The 21,642-nt window shown below is 42.3% G+C and overlaps 2 protein-coding genes across 2 annotated transcripts; both read right to left on the bottom strand.

Annotated features, from left to right (window-relative positions):
• Positions 1–854: 854 nt before the first annotated feature.
• Positions 855–5,055, bottom strand: socs9 (suppressor of cytokine signaling 9). The gene is made up of 2 exons (XM_084351877.1): positions 4,838–5,055; positions 855–3,005 (listed from the first exon to the last, which is right to left on the bottom strand). The coding sequence occupies exon 2, from the start codon at positions 2,843–2,845 to the stop codon at positions 1,091–1,093; it is 1,755 nt and encodes a 584-aa protein (XP_084208003.1). The 5' UTR covers positions 2,846–3,005; positions 4,838–5,055; the 3' UTR covers positions 855–1,090.
• A 71-nt stretch (positions 5,056–5,126) lies between these two features.
• samd4b (sterile alpha motif domain containing 4B) lies at positions 5,127–20,695 on the bottom strand. Its single transcript, XM_084351876.1, has 13 exons — positions 20,182–20,695; positions 17,323–17,845; positions 16,700–17,170; positions 16,338–16,580; positions 16,118–16,227; positions 15,709–15,795; positions 15,271–15,562; positions 15,037–15,122; positions 14,607–14,722; positions 12,986–13,184; positions 12,171–12,297; positions 9,419–9,502; positions 5,127–8,086 (listed from the first exon to the last, which is right to left on the bottom strand). Exons 2-13 carry the CDS (start codon positions 17,516–17,518, stop codon positions 8,058–8,060), a joined length of 2,040 nt encoding a protein of 679 aa, XP_084208002.1. The 5' UTR covers positions 17,519–17,845; positions 20,182–20,695; the 3' UTR covers positions 5,127–8,057.
• Between the last annotated feature and the right edge of the window lie 947 nt (positions 20,696–21,642).

The raw sequence follows: 21,642 nt of genomic DNA, 5'->3' as shown, positions 1-21,642 counted from the left end.
GAACTACTGGATTGGAAGATGAGTGTGTAGACACCCCGCCACTTAAAATATGCACAGCAGGAAGTGCAGCAACAAGATGTTTGGTTTTTTTTCCCCTGTAGGGATCTGGGTCCTCACAACAAAATTAGATACCAAGTGCAAAAAAAAAGCGAGACTATACCTCTGGACTAAGGATGACTAAATTTAGAGCTGCAGCACAACAGTTTTTCTTAGAAAAATACGGCGCACGAACGTCTGGGCTTCATCATTTGCATTCTGATAATACAGCTGCTTCACCTGCTGCTGACAAGGTCACGAAGGCTACATTTGATCCTTTACTTCAAAACTAATGAAGGCTGTTGGCACTGGCTGCATGCATGTTAATCTCATAGGAGAAAGCCCAGATGGTTACATGATGTAGGCTGAAAACAAAGCAGCTGAATGACACAGAATCTCAGAATGAGACATTCATTTACTGCTAGTTGTGCAACATCTTTCCTTGCAATTAAACCAAACTAATGGGGCGCATGTAATCGTGATATCAACGCGTGAACGCACAAATCTATTCTGGGTCAAGCCGTCTCCTTTTTCTAAATAAGAACAGGTAGCATATGCACCCACCCCTTACAGTCAATCCAGGGCTCAATGTGGGAAACAATAATTAATGCTGCAGACGTGCAACACTTCCACACCTCGGTAACGAGAAGGAACCTTGTCGGTATGTGTTCCACCTTCTCAGCACGTGACTGATGAACAACTCGATTATAATCATCTCGATTCACACTAGGACACCTACCCCTATCATCTGATAATTAAGCTGATTTAGTCACACTTGAAAACACATGATGTGTGAGGGGAGTGATCTGAACAACACATCTAAATAAGTTTGTTTAATTTGAGCGTAGAGAACTTTGAGTGTACAAGATCAGTGAGATTACATGGCGTCTCAGTGTAGTTTAGTACAATTTGCTAAAACATGTACAGCAGGAGTAAAATAAATAAGTACAGTGTAGTGGAGGTTAATACAGCCAGATAGAGTGTTTCGTTCAGTCCAGAAACGTGTGTTAAAATCTATTTAATAGTGACTTTTAGATAATTTTTCTGTTGTCCTTCATTCCCACCAGGTGTCCATTCGCCGTACACGTACTCTCTGCTTATAGTGGTACTCTTTCAGGTGCTTTTTCAAAGCATTCGGAATGGGAAGCATGTTAATGCCATCGTAGGTGGTGCAGCTGCTGATGGCCGCTCTGCAAATGTGTTGCAGAGAAAACGGTTGTGTGCGGTGAATGGGGTTGGACAGCAGGGGCTCGAAGAACATGCAAGAGTTGGGGTCCTTGTAGTGCTCTAGTAATCCCGTGACAGTGGGAGCGTGGAAGACGCTGGGGTCGTGCACGTCGAAGCTAAAGTTGTGGTTCCACTGTTCAATGCGTGCGTGCAGCGAGCGGCCGTAGCGGCGGAAGCTAACGGAGAAGAGGTAGTCTTCCTGGGCAGAGTCACGTAGGAGGAAGGTGCCTTCGGGCTTCCCCTCCAGCAGCGTCTCTGCCTCGTAGCGGTCCATGACCCCCCAGTAGCACGGGAGGTTGGTGATCTGCAGCAGGTCTGGAACTAGACAGTGAATGTAATCAATCTGAGTGTGAATGCGGTAGCCGTCGTGAGATTTTTGATGCTCAGTCTGAGGAAGTACAGCCCCAGAGGGCATGCTGGTCGCTGTCACCTCTGGGTCAACCAGAGGATCTGGAATAGTATCACAGGCGAGGACAGAGACAGAGGCAGAGGCAGAGGCAGAGGCAGAGGCTGAGACTGAGGCTGAGGCTGCAGCTAGAGCTGAGGCTGAGGCTGAGGCTGCGGCTGCGGCTGAGGCTGCGGCTGAAGCTGAGGCTGCGGCTGAGGCTGAGGCCACCACCTCATCCAGGGTGTCTAAACAGCTCTGCAGTAGGAGCTGGTGCTGCTGCTGTCTTTGGAGAAGAATCTGTTGTTGCTGTTGAACTGAGGCTCTGTCAGCCCCGGATAGCTCATTCATACCGTGAGCCAGTTTAGGGCCGTGCTTGTAGAGGGGGTTAATTTGGGCCGTCACCTCAAACGTGTGGATCTCTGCGTTGGGTGGTGGCTCAACACCTTGCTCGATGCTGATGCGCCTGCGCTCTCGCAACCTGTCGTCTACGTCCTCCACCACAGTAGCCATGGCTGAAGTAGGGGGACTGCACACTACTGCAGAATCAAGCATGGGTGGCTGGGTAATGGGCGCTGTGTGCTGTTTAATGAGATACCACTTCTGAGCCAGCTCGGACCCTACGGGGAAAGGGCAGTCATCCAACATCAACTCACTGAGATGGATCTTGCGCCTTGAGGAGGCACAAGCAGATGACGATGATGAAAGAGCCTGGGGAGTTGGTGCTGGTGCGGTTGTGGTGTGGGTCTTTATTGGGAAACACTGGCCCATTGCATCTTGGATTTTCTGCCGGAGGGTGCGACTGCTGCTTGAGCCTCTACCCTCGCCTTCATTGGGTCCAGATAACTCTGTAGCAGAGCTAACTGATCCCAGTCCTGGTCTGGCTGTTACCCGTTCTTGTCCAAGTAATGAGGCAGGGGCTTCCAAACCCTGCCATCTCCAACTCTCCTTCAGAGGAGAGGAGGAAGATTGGTCCCTGTTCTCCAGGTCACTCAGCAGCTCGCCATACTCAAAGCCGTCACTGACAGGCCTCTCGACTGCTGGTTCATGGGAGGCGAGGCATTTTTTCTTCCCCTTTCCACCTTTCCGCCCACTGCCTGCATCTCGTCTCTCCTCCGATCGGCTCTGTCTCACCTTGGGACGGGCCCCCCTCTCTCGATCTTTCCCTCGGTTCCCTGACTCCTTTGGTAATGACATGATGGATTACGTGTGAAACAGCAACAGTAGCACCACTCCAGGGAGTTGCTGAGGGATGACGTGTAACTGCAGTTAGCTTTTGGTAAGGAGTCTTCCATCCACATCGCTCGTTCACAACGTCACCGTCATTGCTCAGTCATCGTGTCAGAGTGAAAACAACCTGCAAAACAAAATGAGAGTGCTGCTTAAATCCTGTAATAACTCTGTAAAAACTTCACCCAGGTGCTAGTTTACTGGATACACTTTTGGTGTAGCCGTCACTGGTGTCACAGTCTGCTAAGATATTGATTTCTCTAATCCTAACCTTTGTCTAACTCTGTGAATGAATCACAATACATTTACTAATTAACCTGACCTTTACTACAAGGGAGGCTTCTCCTCCCAAAACACACGCAGGGCTATACCTCATTTCTATTCCTGTTTGAAATGTGTTTTTTAATCTAAGGATATACTCCTTTACATTGCTGACAGAGTGAAAAGTGTTGGTGCAAACTAGCAGATGAGCTCTGCTCTTAATTCTACCTTCATCAAGATCATAACTTTCAATTTATGTTTACACTGTTTTAGAGAGGTGTCGATTTACGAGCTCCGACTGATGATTGTTCTCATCAACATATAATCGGTCGTCTATTTTCTTGATTAATACACTAATCTTTCTAAGTCCATAATGTAATCAAAAATGCTCTAAATGTATCCAGATTAAAATGAACAGACGATAGGAGGAAAAAAACAAGTAAAGATTCACATTTCAACAGCTGGACCCAGTTCATTTTCTGTCATTTCTGCTTATAAACAGCTGCAAATTAATTATCCGTTTCCCTTATTGTTTCAGCTATAGTTTATTAAACTTGAAAGTCATTTTGTAAGTTGTTTTTTGTGTTTTTGAATTGTGTGACATTAAACTTTGGAGGCATTTCTAATGTTTTGAAGATACTTTGACTCATCTACATGAGGGAAACGTTTGAATTTAAGGCCTATTAGGGAAGTAAAGGAAGCAAACACCACAGCCAGTACAGGCCCAACTTCCAGTCTGATTAATCACATTACTGGGTCGCTTCTGTGGCCTCTGGCTCCAGGAGAAAGCTGCCCTGTGCTGAGAAAAGTTATCAGGCCTTGCATGTTAGCTTATCCAAGCTTTTAGCAAAGTTGTTACTCGGGTCCATTCTCACTCCTTGTGACCCGATAACGTTGTATCCTGCTTTTGATCAGAAAACACACCTGATAAACTGTCTGTAAAAGCTCAACACAAATAATGTTTACAGAGAAGGTGTGCTTGACGACTGGTTAGCTTAAACCATCCACTTCTTCTGAAAGTAACATTAGCTGGCTATAATGCTCTTCACACAGATTCCCTATGATCTGGAGCATCTTTTAACTTTATACAAGTTATGTTACCTCCATAATTTTATAACTCAAGCGACCGTGAGGCAGTGACAAACTCGTAAAAGACCTACTACACAACAGTTAGCGTCGCCTAGCTAGTTAGCTAGCAGTTTTGACTGCGGTTAAAAAAGTAAGTTGACAGAGAAGTACAGCTCTGATCAGCCGAAGTTTTCTCCGTTTTAACCCAGTTTTTATGTCAACCCTAATCCTCTTTTTGTCTTGAAAAAGATCAAGCTTTGCTCACTCTCGGGGATTAGGCTCTATCTTTTCTCAAATCACGTCAACTATTATCGGAAAAAGTGGGTGGTCTATCAGAAGAACTAACTTTCTCCCACTACAGTTTAAGCTAACGTTAGCTTGCGTTTAATTTGAGCAAGATGTCAAATTCTCAAGACAAACCGACCTTCTGCGGTGAAAACTATCAAGCGATAACATTAACGTTAGCTAGCAAGCTAACATCGTTAGCAAGCAGCTGTTTGTGGTCGGTAGGCTACGTTAGCAGCGCGGCTAGCTAGCTATATGCTAACTTGGATACTCTTTACTGTTGGAGGAACGGTTAAGTTGTATTTATGACAACTTATGTCCCTCTTTCTCAGTCGTAACACATACCTAGGCAGTTGTTATGAAGTTTCTCGACGAAAGAGCTCCTGTTTCTTCTTAGATAAACTAATGACGCTAACAAAAAGGCGGCTAGCTCATATTAGCTTGAGTAATGAAGCTGAGACCGTGCAACCCGGAAGTAAAAAGTAATTGGGGAGTAATTTCTTCGGTAGCAGCGCAACATAAGAGGATGTGAGCAGCCTGACAGGTGAGGACAACGAAACAACTGTTTTGTCAGCTGCTAAAAATGCGTCTCCAGCGTGTGACAGAGTGAACAGAGACAAACACAAACCACAAGTAAAGTTGCAAAAGAACTGAACCCCTTTATTTGGACTGTCAATGATCCGACGGATGCTGCACTTCAGACCATTCACACACACGAGTGACAGTAAAAAAGTAGAGAGTAAGCATGGGATGCAAAAAAGGTTCATAAAATATTAGAAAATGTCTGGGGAGTCATCAGAATTAAATATAAATTGTACAAGACAAAATGAATGCAGTGTAGCCTACAGCCGGCTGCACTGATTCAATAATTAAGCCTGGCAGGGACATTTTTTATGACCTTGGGGACCACTTGGTGAGAAGTCTCCATATGACACAGGCTCTGTACCTCCTAGTGGATGCTTGGTATGTGAAAAACACACAAGGCTGAACTCAATGAAGTGCATTTCCCAACCCATTTCATGCATCACTGGAATGTAAACATGGAGTAAACATATTCCTTGGCCTTTTATTAGTGTTCAGTTTACTCATAATCACATAATTTGTGGCTCAGATAAGCATCGTCATCCCCTGCTGCATCCTCACTATGCACAGACACTTGCAGAAAATCTGCTGCACTGTACCTCTGTGTCTATTTGCAGCTATACATAGGCTGTTCAAAGCTACAGAGGCTATGAAAAGGACAATCTGAGCCATTTGTAACATAACACAATTGATATACAGTATAGTGAGTAGTTAAAAATAAGATAGCCGAGTCTTAAAGTTTGTCAGCATTGTTAACTCACAGGAGTCCTTTTGCGGGCATGAGTGTGATGCTTTTAGTAAGTCAGATCTATCCAAGAGCCTGCTCTGAAGAAATCCATGACTAGAATACTACTCAAGACCATTAAATCAACGTATTGAGGATGCTGGAGCTGTGCATTTCAGGCACCACATGAAGAGTTTATCAGGACATGACAGCTAACAGTTCAATCACAAAGGCCAGGAAAGCTATTTCTCGCTCGTCACCGCATGACCAGAAAAAGCAGGCGTTACATGCCTCATAAAGTTATCACTTGAAAAAAATCTACTGAGACTCGTACGGAGTCCGTGGATTAGAGGGGTAGAAGGCTTTTGTTTTTCAGGCTCTACCCAGCCCAGCTCATGTGCGAGAAGGCGTCAGTTCTTTAATGTGTTACATAGTGAGACAATGGAGTATTCATGACATCACATAACATGAATTGGGCATTATGCCAGAGAGATGTAAACAGTGACATTTAGGCGATATAAACATACAACATTAGTTGCAAAGATTTCTGCTCTGTAGCTGTAGGTGACTCTGGGCACCATCAACCATCATGTCCTCTATCTACAACAGTGCTGTATTAGTGTGGCAAAACATGCGATTATAGAAAATAAGCATAAGTTATCAATATCAAGGGAGAGTAAAAAATACAATTGGAAAAGATAATCTGTAAATAACCATCTTTACTAGACAGACCTCCTATGGCTCTGCTGAAATAAAAAGTGAATGGTTATCCCTGCCTTATGATGCAACCCAAAGTGATCCGAGAGTTAAGACCATATTACACATACATGCACCTCCGCTCTGCCACATTCAAAGACAGAGGCTGTATAAGACAGTTTTTTTTTTTTTGATTCAACACTGATACCACATGATAATGTTAGGGTTCTGAGACTGAAACACATTGAGACACGAACAGAAAGTATGGACATCGTCAAGCACCTTGAAAAGAATGATTCATCAAATCGTCACGTCGGCCGTTTGAGGAAGAGGGCGCTGCGAGGGTGAGGCGGCTGCGCTGCCGAGCATTTATTACAAGATCAAGCTTCATTTTCCAGAGCCAATCATAAGGGTGGGGGGGGGCAGAGGGTTGAGATGGGTTTCATTTAGTTTTCTCACCCAGAATTAGAGTGTAAATTGAAAACACTCTACCCGCCTCATTTCTATCAATTCAATATCAAATCAGCTCTCGCAGAGTACGAACCTCACCAGCCCTTATTCACCCCCTTTGGGGATTCCTCGGCACAAAATGAGATTCATCATCATTTATGAAGTAGGGCATAAAATAACAGACAAATTGCAGCTGGCATAAATTCTTCAAACTGCTGTTGTTTGTTAAAAAATTATACCATTCTGTTGCATTTCACTACAAATATCCTTCTCAAATTAACAATCGCACAACCCTTCTCTTTGGCTTTGTAGACGTTTAGAGGAGGACAGTCACTTCTACTTGGATTATGTGATCGGGGGGGGGGCAACCGAGACAAACGGTGTGCCAAACGGTTGAATTACAAGCTTTTCCTCGATCCTTTTTGCTCCTCCCTTTGCCACAAAAACACGTTCTTTAGAAAGGATCAAAGCAATCAAGGAAAGCTGCTAAAGTTTCGGCTAACACAAGCCCTTACAAGCACTGCTTACAGAACAATTAGAGTGGCTAGGAAGTGTATTGTATCTGTATTTCAACACCTGTCTACAAGTGAAACCTCAGTGAATGTGAATCCTAGGGCCAATTACACTTTAGAGATAATTTAGTAAAAAGTGCCTTACTTCTGGCTGGGAATTTTCTGAATCTACACATTATGTGGTGCAGGGGCTGTGGCTGTCAGTGTGTTCTGGAAGGAAGCCTTGCTCCAAGGCAGGAGGAAAAAGAAGAGTAACTCAGGGCAGAGCCCCTTTAAGACAGCACCAATCCACCGTTTTTCTCTCAGACCACGGCAAACTGAGCCTCTGCACGTCATGTCACAGTCCTGCAGGTGACATGGAACAGTTTGCTTTGTTTTCCTCTGTCCTGCAATATAATAATCATCTGTATTCCATTTTTAATAAACTTAGTTGTATATAATAAAGTACAAAAATATTAGAGAACATATACACAGTTTTTTTTTTTTTTGTCATTTTGTAGTGACTGCTTTGCCTGGTTTTCTTAAGCATACGTATATCTTTGTGCTGGGTGATGAGGAACTTAACAGGCCTCGACTGAAGTGTATTTTTCCTTTCTTCTTTTCATATTGTTGATGTCCGGTCCGTTCCATCTGAGGAGGAGATTGAAGATAAATATGTTTCAAGACATTTACAACCAGAATATATAGTGCACCACTCACATTTCATCCTTAAGTCACCTTAGAAGAGAGTTTTACTCCTTTTCCTTCTTTTCCCCAAGGGCAGATAAAGTTATTGATGCCTTTTTAAAATGTGTCCATGAATTTTGACATTCATTGCAGTGCCTTTCATGTATTTTTATGGTATGCCATCCATTGAACTTATTGAGCGTATTTTATCTTTATTAGATATATTTCTGGATAAGTAGCAGCTCCTTCCACAAGTTGGGAGAATATACCCCACTGCAGAATGGAAAGTAGATACCATATTCACACAATTATCTTCTTTTTCCAAAATATAGATTTGTTCATCAGCCATGACTGCACATGTAAGTAAAAGTGAACAGGACACTTTCAGATTGTACACACAGACACAAAAAGACATCAGTAACCTTATCTGTCTCTTAGAAAGGAAGGAAAATAGAGCTAATGCCTTGAATTCCATGTAACACAAAGAACAATTCATGTAGCAGCGACACCTTTCTACTTCAGATACAGTAAACGCAAGACACAGTAAACTAATACAGAGCAACAAAGCCTTAAAGGGACAGTTCACCCCCAAATCAAAAATGCGTATTTTGTACCATATCACCGCCCAGAATAAAGCGTGCATCTACCCATGCTTTACCTTAATGGCGTCCTGCTGAGCTGTAATGTTAGCTTGCTTTGTTAGCTTAGTTAGCTAGCCTCTCGTCCATGAGTAGATGCACGCTTCCCTGTGTGTGGGGGTACGGTTGGCAGGTGTAGTTTGGTAGAAAGAACATAGCTCCTACATTAAACTGCTCACACATAGGTCTGTGGATTATCTTGAGGAGCTAGGTCAAGATTTCTGGAAAGAGACGCTGCTGTAGCGAAACCTTGGTGGGCTAAAAATAAGTACTTTTGATTTTGGTGTGAGCTGTCCCATCACACTTATTTGACATGATGACGCTGGTGCACCATACCACCACACAGAGGTATGTTTGCATCTCTGTCTGCTAGAGAAACCTGACTGTGACTCGACTAACGGTATTAGTTGTTTTTAACAAAACTAATTTTAATACACAAATAGTACGAATGAAAAATGATGATAAAAGTCAACAGACTTTTTCCATCAAGTCGTGTGTGAACAAATAAGTATGTACTGCTCTCCCTGATGGACACAAAGCATTCATAAGTCCTCTCTCACTTTGCACAGCTATAATAAGGTGTTGTTTTCTGGTTGGTGGTTGTGTGAGGTTTGCCAGGCAGTGGCTTGTTTAGTCCCAGGCTGCTAAGGACACTTACCCCCTAAGGCATGCTCTGTCATACTGAGGCACAGTGACTCCAGCGTGGGGTTGATCTCCAGGTCAGCACCTGGAACTTGGCATTCTGAGGAAATGAGTAAAAGCAGTGTCAGTCCACAGGAAGATTATGGTTTATATCACTGTCAGGATTTCCATTTTTAATAACACTCACAAAAACACAAGCAACTCTGTATTTTTCTCTCTGTAGATAATGTCAAAAGAGGTTTACTTTGCCGTACTACACTTTAAATAAAGGAAAATGTCTAATTTATGTGGGCTTGAGAATAATAGTTATGTTAATGTAATGCAATAAAACATATTTCTTTATGTAAAATGACAATGGCTTTTGGTAACGTGCAGAACCGAACTATGTGCAGCTCATCTATAAAGAGCAAGCACGATCTCACTGTTTTCATGATATCAAAAGTGTGCTGCGCTGTTCACACATTTCCTTAAAATAAATGTGCCATATATGATCAGGCTGAAGCTACAGTGCAAAATAATTTGCAGTGTGACAGGATGCTGTCTGATGTAAATGTAGTTTGACTGCACATACAACTGGGTGAGAGAATTTTCACTGAGGTGAGGTGTGACATCACCTCCTCTGTGGCTAAAATGTGCATTTTGTGTTCAGTCTGAGTCTCAGCTTAGATTTCACCTGCTTATAAACCAGAATGTGATCACAAGTGGCCATTCGAGACACATTAAGGATGTGTACTCCGATTTTTATAGGTGTAAACTGCAATATGTCTCAAGCGGATGCAGGGGCAATAAAAAATAATACGAAAAACGAAAAAAATCAATACAATATGGAATAAGTTCCACCCAAGCATGGTGAGACTGAAATGTTGCGCTGGTTGCCAACATACAAATCACAGTGTTTGATGTTTTTACATTATTAAAAGGTTTTTATACATACATACATGATTGGTATTGTGGAATTTATAAGGTTTATTATATTAATATTGAATAATTTAAGTGATGTGTGAACACATACCCATCATCAGTCAAACATTGCTAAATCTGTCTGAACTGTAAAAGCCAGAAGTGGCACTAAATGAAGAGCCGCTTTGGACCCGAAAGAGACGGATCTTTATGTTAGTGGAGCCAAATTCCCATCACTAATATGGAAGCCAGCGATGACCACTTTGGTGTTTAATTTGACCCTTGACTGATTTTCATACTTAAACTATAATACTGTGCAGTGATGAGCTAGTCAGCTTTAAATTGGATCATTTGGAGTGCCCAGAAGAATACACGGCCGGACTACGCTGTAATGCTTGTATTTCTCAATAAAGAGACAAAACAAATCTTTCAACAGAACAGAAAAGTAGAAAATAACTGGAGATCATCCGAGTGAACTCCTTTGAGTATTTAGCTTATTTTTTGGTCTACTTTTATCTGCTCTCTGCATTCCTTGGTTTACTATACTCTATTAGAGTTAACATAGATTCCTAAAATCTGTAAGAAGACTTTATAAGATCATTTGTAGTGAAGGTCTATGATATATTCACTAAAATTCATATTAAAAATCAGCAAGGGGTGTCTTGATTACCAAGTGGTTGGGAGGTGCCACATGTTTGCAACATCCTAAGTTCACTTCCAGCTGAGGACCCGTGTTGCGTGTCACACCCTCCTCTCTGTCTGCTTCTATACTGCCCAATTTAATAGTCAAAAAATTCAAAATAAACAAACACCTAGACGATATCGTGTCCGTGGCGTGGCGTGCGGGCGTGAGACATGTCAGTTCAACTAACCGCGGTACTGTTTACAGAAAAAGGTGCTATAAACAACACATCAGTCCTGTGGTCAGAATATGACCTTGTTTTTCCTCACTGTTATGTGTCACTGCATTAAAAAGTAATATTTGAACAGTCCGGCATGAACTGAACAAGCTAAACAGTTCAGTGATCACACGCTGTAATCAGGAAACATTGCTTTGGTCTTCTAAAGGTCTTCTGGTTGAAATGAAACATGTCTATTATTTTTTACATGTGGGTCTTTTCTAATACATGCTGTATTTCCACTCATCTGGTATGGATGATAGTTAATATTGTATTATTCATGTTTTGGGTTGTTTATATAATTCAGCAGTACAAAGTAGATAGAGCCCCTAGCTGTAAACATAGAAACTGTACCGTCACTGGGTTCATACATCTGTTTACGTTATGAAGTTTTGGCTTTCACACAGAATAGTCTGTTAAGGAAATGTCTTATGATGACTCTGTTGAATAATGACAAGACCATTACAGATGAATTTGCAATGCTCGTGTGTGGCATCTGGCACAAGCAACAAGGCAACCAAAAGGTTATGTATGCCGTACGAGGTGACAGATTGTTTACTGCAACATACTGCGTAGCTGTCTTGTTATTTTGTCCTTGGCACAGAGGGAGAGCAGCTCTCTGTTTTGGCATCTGGCCAAATAGCCAAAATTGTGTAGCTTGTGTTGCTCACAAAACCCATTAACAGACTCAAATCTGTCATTTCCAAATCATCTCTATTCCATTAACCATTTCATTTTGAAAATCACTTTACTTTAAAAATGAAACGACTTCTAGATAAGCTACGTGTAGGTGACACTAGTGTGGTAAAACGTACACAGGAGATTAAGTGAGGAAAGATAGGCAGGTGTTATTACACTGTGGCAAAGAATACAGTGAATCAAAAGTTAAACAAGGACAGGGACAGACTGTGGGTGAGGGCATACACGCATGTTAATGAACAATAAAAGAGGTTTGACCTCATACAGTACCTTGCTGCTGGAACATGAGCATGGTTTGCGGGGAAGTGTGGACAGGGAGTGAGTGGGTCCGCTGCACAGAGCTGCGACTCTGACTTGGCATGCTGTTACTGCCCCCGGGGTTGGCAAACCACAGGTTCTATAGAGGGAAAAACACAAATTCTCATTACGTAAATGCCACTCATCCCGGGAGGCTGGACGGTTTGCTTCTCTTTAAGCTAGTCATTAAACAGAAACTCTTCAAGCTATGACGATGATGATCAATTCATATCAAAATGCGATGCCCCTAACGCCTTTCTTGTCCACTGTCTGGTGTGTACTGATTAAAACTGCCAAAGTCTCCAGTTTTTTTTCACTTGTTTTCATTTCAGAACAAATGTTTACTAAGGTGTATTGTGACTCCTGTGGCAAGTCATCACGTGGGATTACCTGCAGACATAGTTAATGGAGATACTGAAGAAAAATGCAGAACAAAAACTAAAAGATCCTGTGTGTATGATTTAGGGACAGTCATGTTGTCATTAGTGTCTAATCACCACGTTTATACAGTAGAACACACAGAGTAAACACTGGCTCTTTGGAGGGCCTTTCGCAGGTTGAGATGAGGGGTGTTAAGTTGGTAGTAATCTGCAACCTCCCCACTAGATGCCACAAAATCCTACACTCTGGACCTTTAAGCTGTGTAATCAGCGTTTAGCTAAATTTTCCTTCAACTCAAATCATCAAAATGAAAAAAACATGCCCTGACTGTCAAATATGGTCTATCCACAATTTAAGTCAAGCTACGCCTGTCAAAATCTGGCTCATCCAATCACAGGAATACTGACTTGTCTACCCTGGCCTGCCAGCGCAGGACTAGCGAGTGTGTGGCGTGGAGATGCTCCCCCGATCCCACTGGGACTCAGAAGACCCATGCGCCCGGCTGGGAGTCCACGGGGGGTCATCTGGAACTGCCTCTGGCCCCGCCGCGCTACACCTCCACTCACAGAGCCTGCTGTGGGGAGGGAGTTGGACCCATAGGTCCAGCTGGAGTAAAAAACAATAAACAAAAAGCAACATTAGAAATCAATGTGAGTTAAGAAAAGTGCATGCACAACTGCTGAAGCTTCTTCATACCAGGAACGAAAAATGTTCGTCAACAACCTTTTTTTCCACGACTAAGATGAGACGATGACGAGCTAAAAATAGATCTTTCATAATAAAAACTATGACGAAATGTATGTTTTGTTTTCAATGATGAGACCAACGAGTGATGGGCATGATATTTTCCCCAAATGGTGCAATTGTTGCATATAATGTATCACTATTCCTAATCCTGAACAGAGATCTGTGTCGGAGCCTGTCCTGTGCAGGGGGCGGGGCAGATTCTCACTGTCTGTCCTTCACTTCACACACATGCCGACAAAGACAGAGACACAGACGCCCTGCTCTGAGTGGCAATGACGAAGAGAGCAACAAGTCTTTTGCATGTAAGGGCGGGAACACAAGCATTCTTTCAAAACATCTAGCTAAAGTACATCACATACAGAGGGAGACAGCCTAGCTCGTAGTTCCTCTAGTTTGCCTGTCTCCTCAGGTATGTTATGCTCGCAGGAGCCAAAACAGAGTTAATTAAATTATACAAACATGGGTTGATAGCCGTTAGTAACCATTAGTTAGCTGAATGTTTAGCTATGCGGTCATGAATTCTGTCTGACATGGTGAAAGCTCCATCCAAACTGTCCTTCAGATACACTCAGACTCAAGTATATTTACATCCAGCAATTAGGCTACTAACTTAGCTATTTTCTGAACGACAGTAAGGATGATGCTTTCACCTTTTCAGACAGGATTCATGAACGCATACCTGAATATTCAGCTGACTAATAGTAACCGTTAACCCATGTATGTATATATATATATATACTGTAAAAACAACTGCGGGCAAATATATGTTACTCGTGTTACTACTGTATTTTTTTATGTTGTTGTTGAGAGTAATAATTTAATCCACATTTCTTGGATCACAACATTATCATCACTAATAGTGAAATGTTGAACATGGCTGTTAAGTTATGTTAAAAAATGTTTGTAAATAACATATTGCAGCTGTACCATTTATAACTAGCCTAACCCATTTAATAATAGCGATGACTCAAAGTGGACTAAAACTATGAAGGATAAAAATGACTAAAATGTGACTTAAACTAATAAGCATTTTCATTCAAAGACTAAGACTATGACTAAATCTAAAAAAGCTGCCAAAATTAACACTGCGTTCATACGAAATGATAATTATTATTTAAATGAGGAAAAGAGAGAAAAAAGAGAGAAGGGAAGGGTAAGAGAATCAAAGTAATAAATTAAGCAGCAGGGATGAGTGCAGCGACAAAGTAACATTCAGCTAGCGTGACATCTCCCCCGCTGAAGAGGGAGATCAAAGGTAAAAGAGGGCTCGCAGAGGCTCACCCTTTCTGTCGGTACACAGGCATGTCCAGCATAGCTTTCCGAGGGAACAAGCGGAGCAGTTTGAGGACCTGCTGCTTCCAGGAGACCAGCCTTTTCTTGTGTGTTTCTGAGAAAGCCTGACACATAGAAGGAGACAGCCAGAGAAGAAAGGCTTCAGATTTTCAAAGAGCATTAACCTGGGTTTCAGCAGATGCTTCTGGAATATGTGATTTTTTTAAAAGGTAAAGGCAAGTTTTACTCTTTACTTCAAGACAAAAACCTCCAGACGGTTAGATGATGTAAATTTGTCTATGTGGTAGTTTCATTATTCAATATTAATGGAGGTATTTGTTTTGTGCTATAAGACTACCATTAGGTGTGTTTACAACAATGCATACAAATCATTTATTTTGTTCACCAAATGAAAAAAACTCTCTCTCTAGGGTCTCACCTCGTGTGTTAGACACTTCTCAATGAGCTGAAGGTAACAGCTGATATTCTCCTCATCCGGCCTTGACACCAGCAGCTGGGTGCACACTGACAAAAAGAAAAAAAAGCGACAGTTTATATATTGATGTCCAAGGACATAAGGAGTTCTGAGGAAGCAGTAGTAGTAAAAGCATATATATGTTTTTTCAATTGACATGTGATCAACAGGAATCTGGGAAAAACATCTCATTCTTACCTTTACCCATGACACGGGTGAACTGTCCAGCAATGTCGCCGTCTGAGATGGGTGTAGCTGGGGAGTCTACATCACAAGGAGGTGGGTTGTGGGACTGGAAGCCCTCTGAGGCCGGCTCTTTGTCTGCTCCTGTTTTAGTGGCGTCTGAAGTGGGGGTGGCTGTGTCCGGGGCGGCGGCTGTGTCCGGGGCGATCTGCACTGCACTGGGTGGGCTGTAGGCCTTGATGGGTGTTATGATGATCTGTTGCAGCTCTTGGAGGGCGTTACGCAGGTTTCCGCCTTCCAAGATATCCTGCCATTAGATGACAACATCAGTGTCACATGCTGTATAAACTATTCGAATGTTACATTGCATTTTTGATCATTAAGAGTGAAATCTGAGTAAGACAAAACAGCATTTTTAGCATGAGAAGAACAACATCATCCCACTTGAATTACCTTTTCTAGAGACTTGAGCACACTCTGTCTCTCTCGCAGTTTCTGGATACTCAAGGCGATCTTGTGCCGTGCTCCTTTGGTGACATTCTGAAAAGGAGAGATAGGAATTAAAAAGAAGTCTTGTGAAGCAGGAAAGTCACTACTTGTGGGAACACAGGGCAATTTTACACAGTTACTAAATAACAAACCTAATCACCATTTGTTTCATTAAAGCCAAGGGGCAGAGGCTAAATCGCACATTTGTATGTGTGACTGCCTCGATATAACTGTGGGGTGCGTTGCTTAATTTCATGCCTCATTGAGTGTTGATGTATCATCAGGTTTTGAGGACAGTAATGTTCACAATTGATAAGGAGGGTGGAATAATCAAAGCAAGGCCCTAGTGTATGTATAAGGCAGGCTTAAAAACCTGCGACTCCAGGTGCTGCTCTGTGAGAATCATCATCTCCTCATAGGTCATCTGGGAGAAAAGCGATGCATATTTATGAAGGCGGAGACTCTTCAACCATGCGGGAACATCTGAAACAAACACACACAGAGGGACAAAAAAAAATGATGTTAGATTTCGGCTGTTGGCTGTGCACGGCTTTTACCAGCGCCCTTGGCTCAGTTCGGTAATGAACTCTGACCTTTCATGCCACTGCCATCCTCCTGGAACGTGTTGCGACTGGAGCCCTGTTCTTCTGTCTGCTCACTGCCTGAGGAGGCCACGCTGCTCTGGGGGGAGAGGGGTGCGTGATCTGTCGAAATGTAGTTTTGCCGGCCCCCTGCATCATCCTGGCTAATCCACTCAGAACCACAAGCCTGGGGACTGGAAGGAATAACTGACATGGACTTCTTCAGAGGGCTGGGCTGCATCTGCCCACCTAGACCTGGCAAAGGAAACAATTAATATATGAGGGACACCAGAATATGGACAATATGGCAAATATGTCTATAATGGTCCCATATGATCCCACCAAACTAATTCTTCTCAGTGACAAACATGTACCTGTGTTATTGCTGTTGATGGGAGATGACATCCCACCTGGGAAAGGCATGTGTCCGTTCTGGCCTGCCGGAGATGTGCTGGATGAAGGAGACTTGTCGTGCCAGGCAAGGCCGGGGTCAAGACCCTCAGCAGAGCTGGGCCATTCATCTGAGCCCTGGCGCGGGTGGTAGGGGCTAGACGGGGCCCTGGGTGCATAGCCACTAGATAGGTGCTCTTCCAGGTGGTTTAGCCACATGGCCAGAGAGGTGCGGTCATCCAGCGTGGTGGCAGGGTGGATGAGAGCATAGGATAGCAGCTGTCTGCTTTCTTCCACAAAGAGGCTGCTCTCAATTGTGTGGCTCAACACCTTCTGAAGCAGCTTCATGTACTCACATTTAGCCTCGCTGTTGCGTGGCTGCAGCAGAGGCAGATGGGACAGCAGCAAGGACACAACCTTCTCCTTTGGCTCCTGATGCCACTGGCTGACAATTGCTAATGACAAAGGGCAAACAGAATTGCGCCAGTGATTAATCTTTTATTACTGCTTTAATACATGACTTCAATTTTAGGAAGAGAGTGAAACAGTAGTGAATGATAATTCACTACTGTTAATAAAACAGTAGTGAAAAAAAAAAACTCTCTACCTGCATTGTTGGCCTCAGCTTCTAGGATGTGGATCTCTGTGCAGTCTGCCAGCCAGTGTTCAAGGCAGATGTGTAAGAAGCGAGCCTGGGTGCGGGACACCCTCTTCAGGAGGGACAACAGTGCCACCGTCTGTTCACACTCATTCCAGCCCTTGAACCAATCTGTGAGGATACCTACCTGGTCTCGGAACATCATGGCGTGTCTCCTCGGTAAGGAGAACAGGAATGTGTGGATGGGGAGGGGGGTACTGTAAAGACTGCTCTCTCAGACACAGACAGGATCAGTCTCACCCCGCACAGCGGGGTCGTATTTGCAACAGTCCTGGGATCCCCTCAGACTAGACCGAGGGGCCCTCACATGGTTCACGTGCTGACAGAACTGCCAACAGGGATGCTGTGTGGATTACTGGGAAGATGTCTATTGAAGTGAGGTTGAAAGTGTGTGTCAATTGTAGTTGGTAATGACACAAAAAGGAAAAGCTCTTTTTCACTCTGGCATGTTCAGGATCACATCATCTGTGGCCTATCAAATCGAAAGAGAAACATCTTAGATGACATGGATTCAAAATGACACAAACACAAACATGAAGGCTGACAGACTTTGACAATCTACATTTTACTGCCCCAAAGTAGCAAAACAAGCAGAGCCCAACCAATACTGGATCGTTGGAGCAGACGCTGATAATGAAAATTCTTACATCGATATATAGGCCGATATTTATATCTATATCTATATATATATATATATATATATATATATATATATATATATATATATGGTTAATCAAACATTTGTGACAAAGATATGTAAAGGAGACAGGATATATCACAGTTTAACAATAATGTCAGTGCATTGAAGCAATAGACTTGACTAGGAGTTTAATAACTATGAATTACCCCAAGCATATTTTTCTGCATTATGTTGTGTAAAAAAAGTTTTCATATCGGCATGTCAGACAGCAAAAGACAAGAATCATGATATTCAAGATGCAGATGGATCATCAGCATCAGCCAGGGGAAAACTGAATTCACAGTGAAGTTACTTCAGATAACGTATGAGAATACGGTACATGAAAGACAAACACACGACTTCCACTTAGTATGATTTGCTAATTATGGCAGTGATAAGGAAAATGACATTAAATTGGAGTTTTAGAACGTCTCCATAGTAACAAAAAGGCGTTTATGGGTTTCCAAATAAAATGACATATAAGAAACATCCATCAATTCTTGAAAACCTCAGTAAGGACTGTGACATTGGTGTCATTTGAGGTAAGCTTCTACTAATAAAAATCATCTCTTCCCAGGAACTTTTGTCAATAGTGCTTATGCTGCTTGAGTCATATCATAATGATAAAAGCGCAACTCATTCACAAAAGGTGTGCCAAACATGTTATCCAAAAGATAAGAGTTCAGGTCAGTAACACTGGAAGTAATGTTTAACACATAACACTAAAATAGGCTTCTGTCCAAAGACTAATGGCTGTCATCAATAGCCTGTATTAACAACAGCTAATTAAAATTCAGTAGTTGTCCGTTTCTGAAGAAAAGTAGAACACAAACATAATCAGTAACCAGCAAGGACAATGTTACATGCCAAAACTGCTAACTGCCAACACTGGTACCACTTGTAATAAATTAATAGGGGTCAACCGATATGTTTGCTTCAGAGCCCATACAGATGCGGATTATAACTAATCCAGGAGATCGTTCAAACGATACAAATACAAATACAAAACCCAATGATTGAATGTAACCAACTACAATTAACTCAAGCACTGTACTTTGCTTCAGTATTTCCATTTTCTACTAGTTAACACTTTAACTCCACTTCATTTATTTGATAACTTTAGCTACTACTTACTTTGCAATTGGGGATTTTTCGGTGCTGATCGGCTATTACTTGTGACATTAGTGTTGTGGACAGAGAAAGGTTGCTGCATCACAGCCGAAGTGCTGCATTTTAAAATGTATTCATTTTATCAGCAATCAGACACACAAAACAGCGATACATATAATCAGAAAAATGCTGATTATCTGCCCCCAAATAATCAGCCAGACCCCTACAAAATAATTTTGATTCAAGCACACCTGAGTGTCTGGCTTTGAGCTCTGGTCAGCAGACAGCTGTTGTGAAACAGCTGAAACAAGCTAACATTACACCTGGCAGTGGGAGAGTTAGCCTGGTTCAGTGTTGTGACACTCCAAGAAGACTGCCAGGCACAGTGTCGACATTTCAAATCAGAAGTATCACATCAAGATGTCTTAAACCTGCCTTAAACAGCCAAAAATGACACAAAAATAACCACACTAAAGCAGGCCCAATCACAGGATGCTCCTGTCAAACTGCCTCAGTATTAAGCCGCACAATCTGTTTTAAAACGGTCCGTTTGTACGGTAAACGCGTTGTTGAACAAAATAACAATAGAGTCAGCAGTAAAAAACACTTGTATTATGACTGTCTCGTCATGGTCTCAGAATTAACCCATCCATACAAATGCAATACTCAGGCTTTGGCCAGTAGATGTCACCATTTTTGATCGAATCAAATGCTCCGAAACAGTGTAGCATTTTCAACACAATTGCTTCATAGTGATTCAGTGTTTCAGAAAGCTTCGTTTCCCCATCACTGGCTTTCTCGGCCTAGTCACTGAAGAAAGACTCAGAATTGGTATTGTTTTTCCTTTAACGCTGTTGCTGCCCCCTTTCTCCGTTTGGTGCTACAATCTTAGCGCTGCAAACAAGGAGGTTAAAACGCAGTTTTACTCGACAGCAGGTTGTAGCTAACGCTAGTTGACTAGACAAAGTTATGCGAGTTGAGATTTACAATAAAACAGACTCAAGAGGTGTATTGTTTACCTTTGTCAGTTGTCACTGGTTAGCGAGCTAGGCTAAAGTGCTAATGCATAGCTAGCTCGACGGGAGGGTAGGGATTGCTAGCAAAAATTGCTAGCGCTAGCTTCTTAGCTAGCAAGTTTTGCTAATAGATGCAATAACGTTAGCTTAGCTGAAAGAAGCGTAGATTTCGGTCCCATACGAGGTATTCCTTAAGGATATTCCTTCACAGCGGCAAGCTCCCGTGGTTTCAAACAAACCATGTTAAAGAAGGTATGTACAAAATGTTTATTGCAATGCAGAAAATAAAGAGAGTACGCCTGGAGAAATCTACTTCGATTTTGAGTTGACGTAAGACGTGCGTGCAACGTCATACGCCTGGACGGTACGTAGTGTTTTGTTCCGCCCACAGTCTGGTGGATGAAAAGGCTCCCACCCTGAGAGGTAAACAAGTCGCCCATGTAGACAGACACACAGACACATGACATTTGTATGAAATATGCCTTGATAATAATAATTTGTTGTTTGCTGATAATGATAATTAATAAGTCTATAACATGTCAGACATCCTATATGTTCCCACAGCCAAAGGGCATGTCCTCAAATCAAAGATATTTAATGTATAATGATGTAAAGCAGCTAATCCTCACCTTTAAACAGCTAGAAGAAGTGAACACCTGGCTTCTCTGTCTTATAAAGGCCAGGGGCATTGGATCGCCAACTCTACAATTAATTGCCGACTACTTGAGCTACAGCCAGCCCTAATAAATATGAATTATTAACATTTATGTCAATTCATTTCCAACGATAGAGTTATTCATTAAATGGCTGATTCTGCACCAGAGTGAACAACCAAGTCTTTATTATTTATGGTATAATGGACGAGTGAACAAGGGAGTCATCTCCAACATAGCCTTATTTTGAAGATCGTCCGTACAGAGGATGTTGTTGAGTGTTAATCAATACTAAACAACAGAATACAAAACTGCTGCATTAGTCTAAGTGGACTGAAAGCATACTGTCTTCTGGCCGTAATCAGCTGTCAGATCAGGTGTTTGCTTTCAGCTATCAATAGTAAAACACACCACAGCATTCACTAAGGTAAATGACAAAAGACCTGCCTGACATCTCACTGATTGAGTTGTTGGAACTTGCCTCAAGTGTCCACCAGTAGAAACCAGTATACCAACTGCTCCTTATGTAATGGTATGTAAGGTATTTACCAGGAGGACATAACTGTCTCCCCAGTTGACTTTTTCAGGCTCATTACCCCCACCTGGAGGAGCACTTATCCGTCATTCAGGTTGAAGCATGCAGGGAAGTGAGCCAAAATCCAACACATAGCTCATACCTGCAACGATCAAACATGTTAATCCTCTTAATCTTTATAACCTGATCCACTTCAATAATGTGAATCCACATGCCTACATTTCATTGCATATGTTTCTATACTCTACTACTTTAAGTTCAGCGTTATTCTATTGT

This window comes from Pagrus pagrus (assembly GCF_965226575.1).
Source record: "Pagrus pagrus genome assembly, chromosome: 4".
NCBI lineage: Eukaryota > Metazoa > Chordata > Actinopteri > Spariformes > Sparidae > Pagrus > Pagrus pagrus.
The sequence above is the reverse complement of the archived record's forward strand: the minus strand, read 5'-3'. Positions and strand labels throughout refer to the sequence as shown.

What these genes read in the sequence shown, in the direction of transcription:
- socs9 (XM_084351877.1), bottom strand. Translation starts at nt 2,845, where the DNA reads ATGTCATTACCAAAGGAGTCAGGGAACCGAGGGAAAGATCGAGAGAGG.
- samd4b (XM_084351876.1), bottom strand. Translation starts at nt 17,518, where the DNA reads ATGATGTTCCGAGACCAGGTAGGTATCCTCACAGATTGGTTCAAGGGC. An exon ending in GGATGGCAGTGGCATGAAAG is followed by an intron (nt 16,228 to 16,337) that starts GTCAGAGTTCAT and finishes TGTTTGTTTCAG; the next exon opens with ATGTTCCCGCATGGTTGAAG. An exon ending in TGGCAGGCCAGGGTAGACAA is followed by an intron (nt 12,298 to 12,985) that starts GTCAGTATTCCT and finishes TTCCCTCTATAG; the next exon opens with AACCTGTGGTTTGCCAACCC.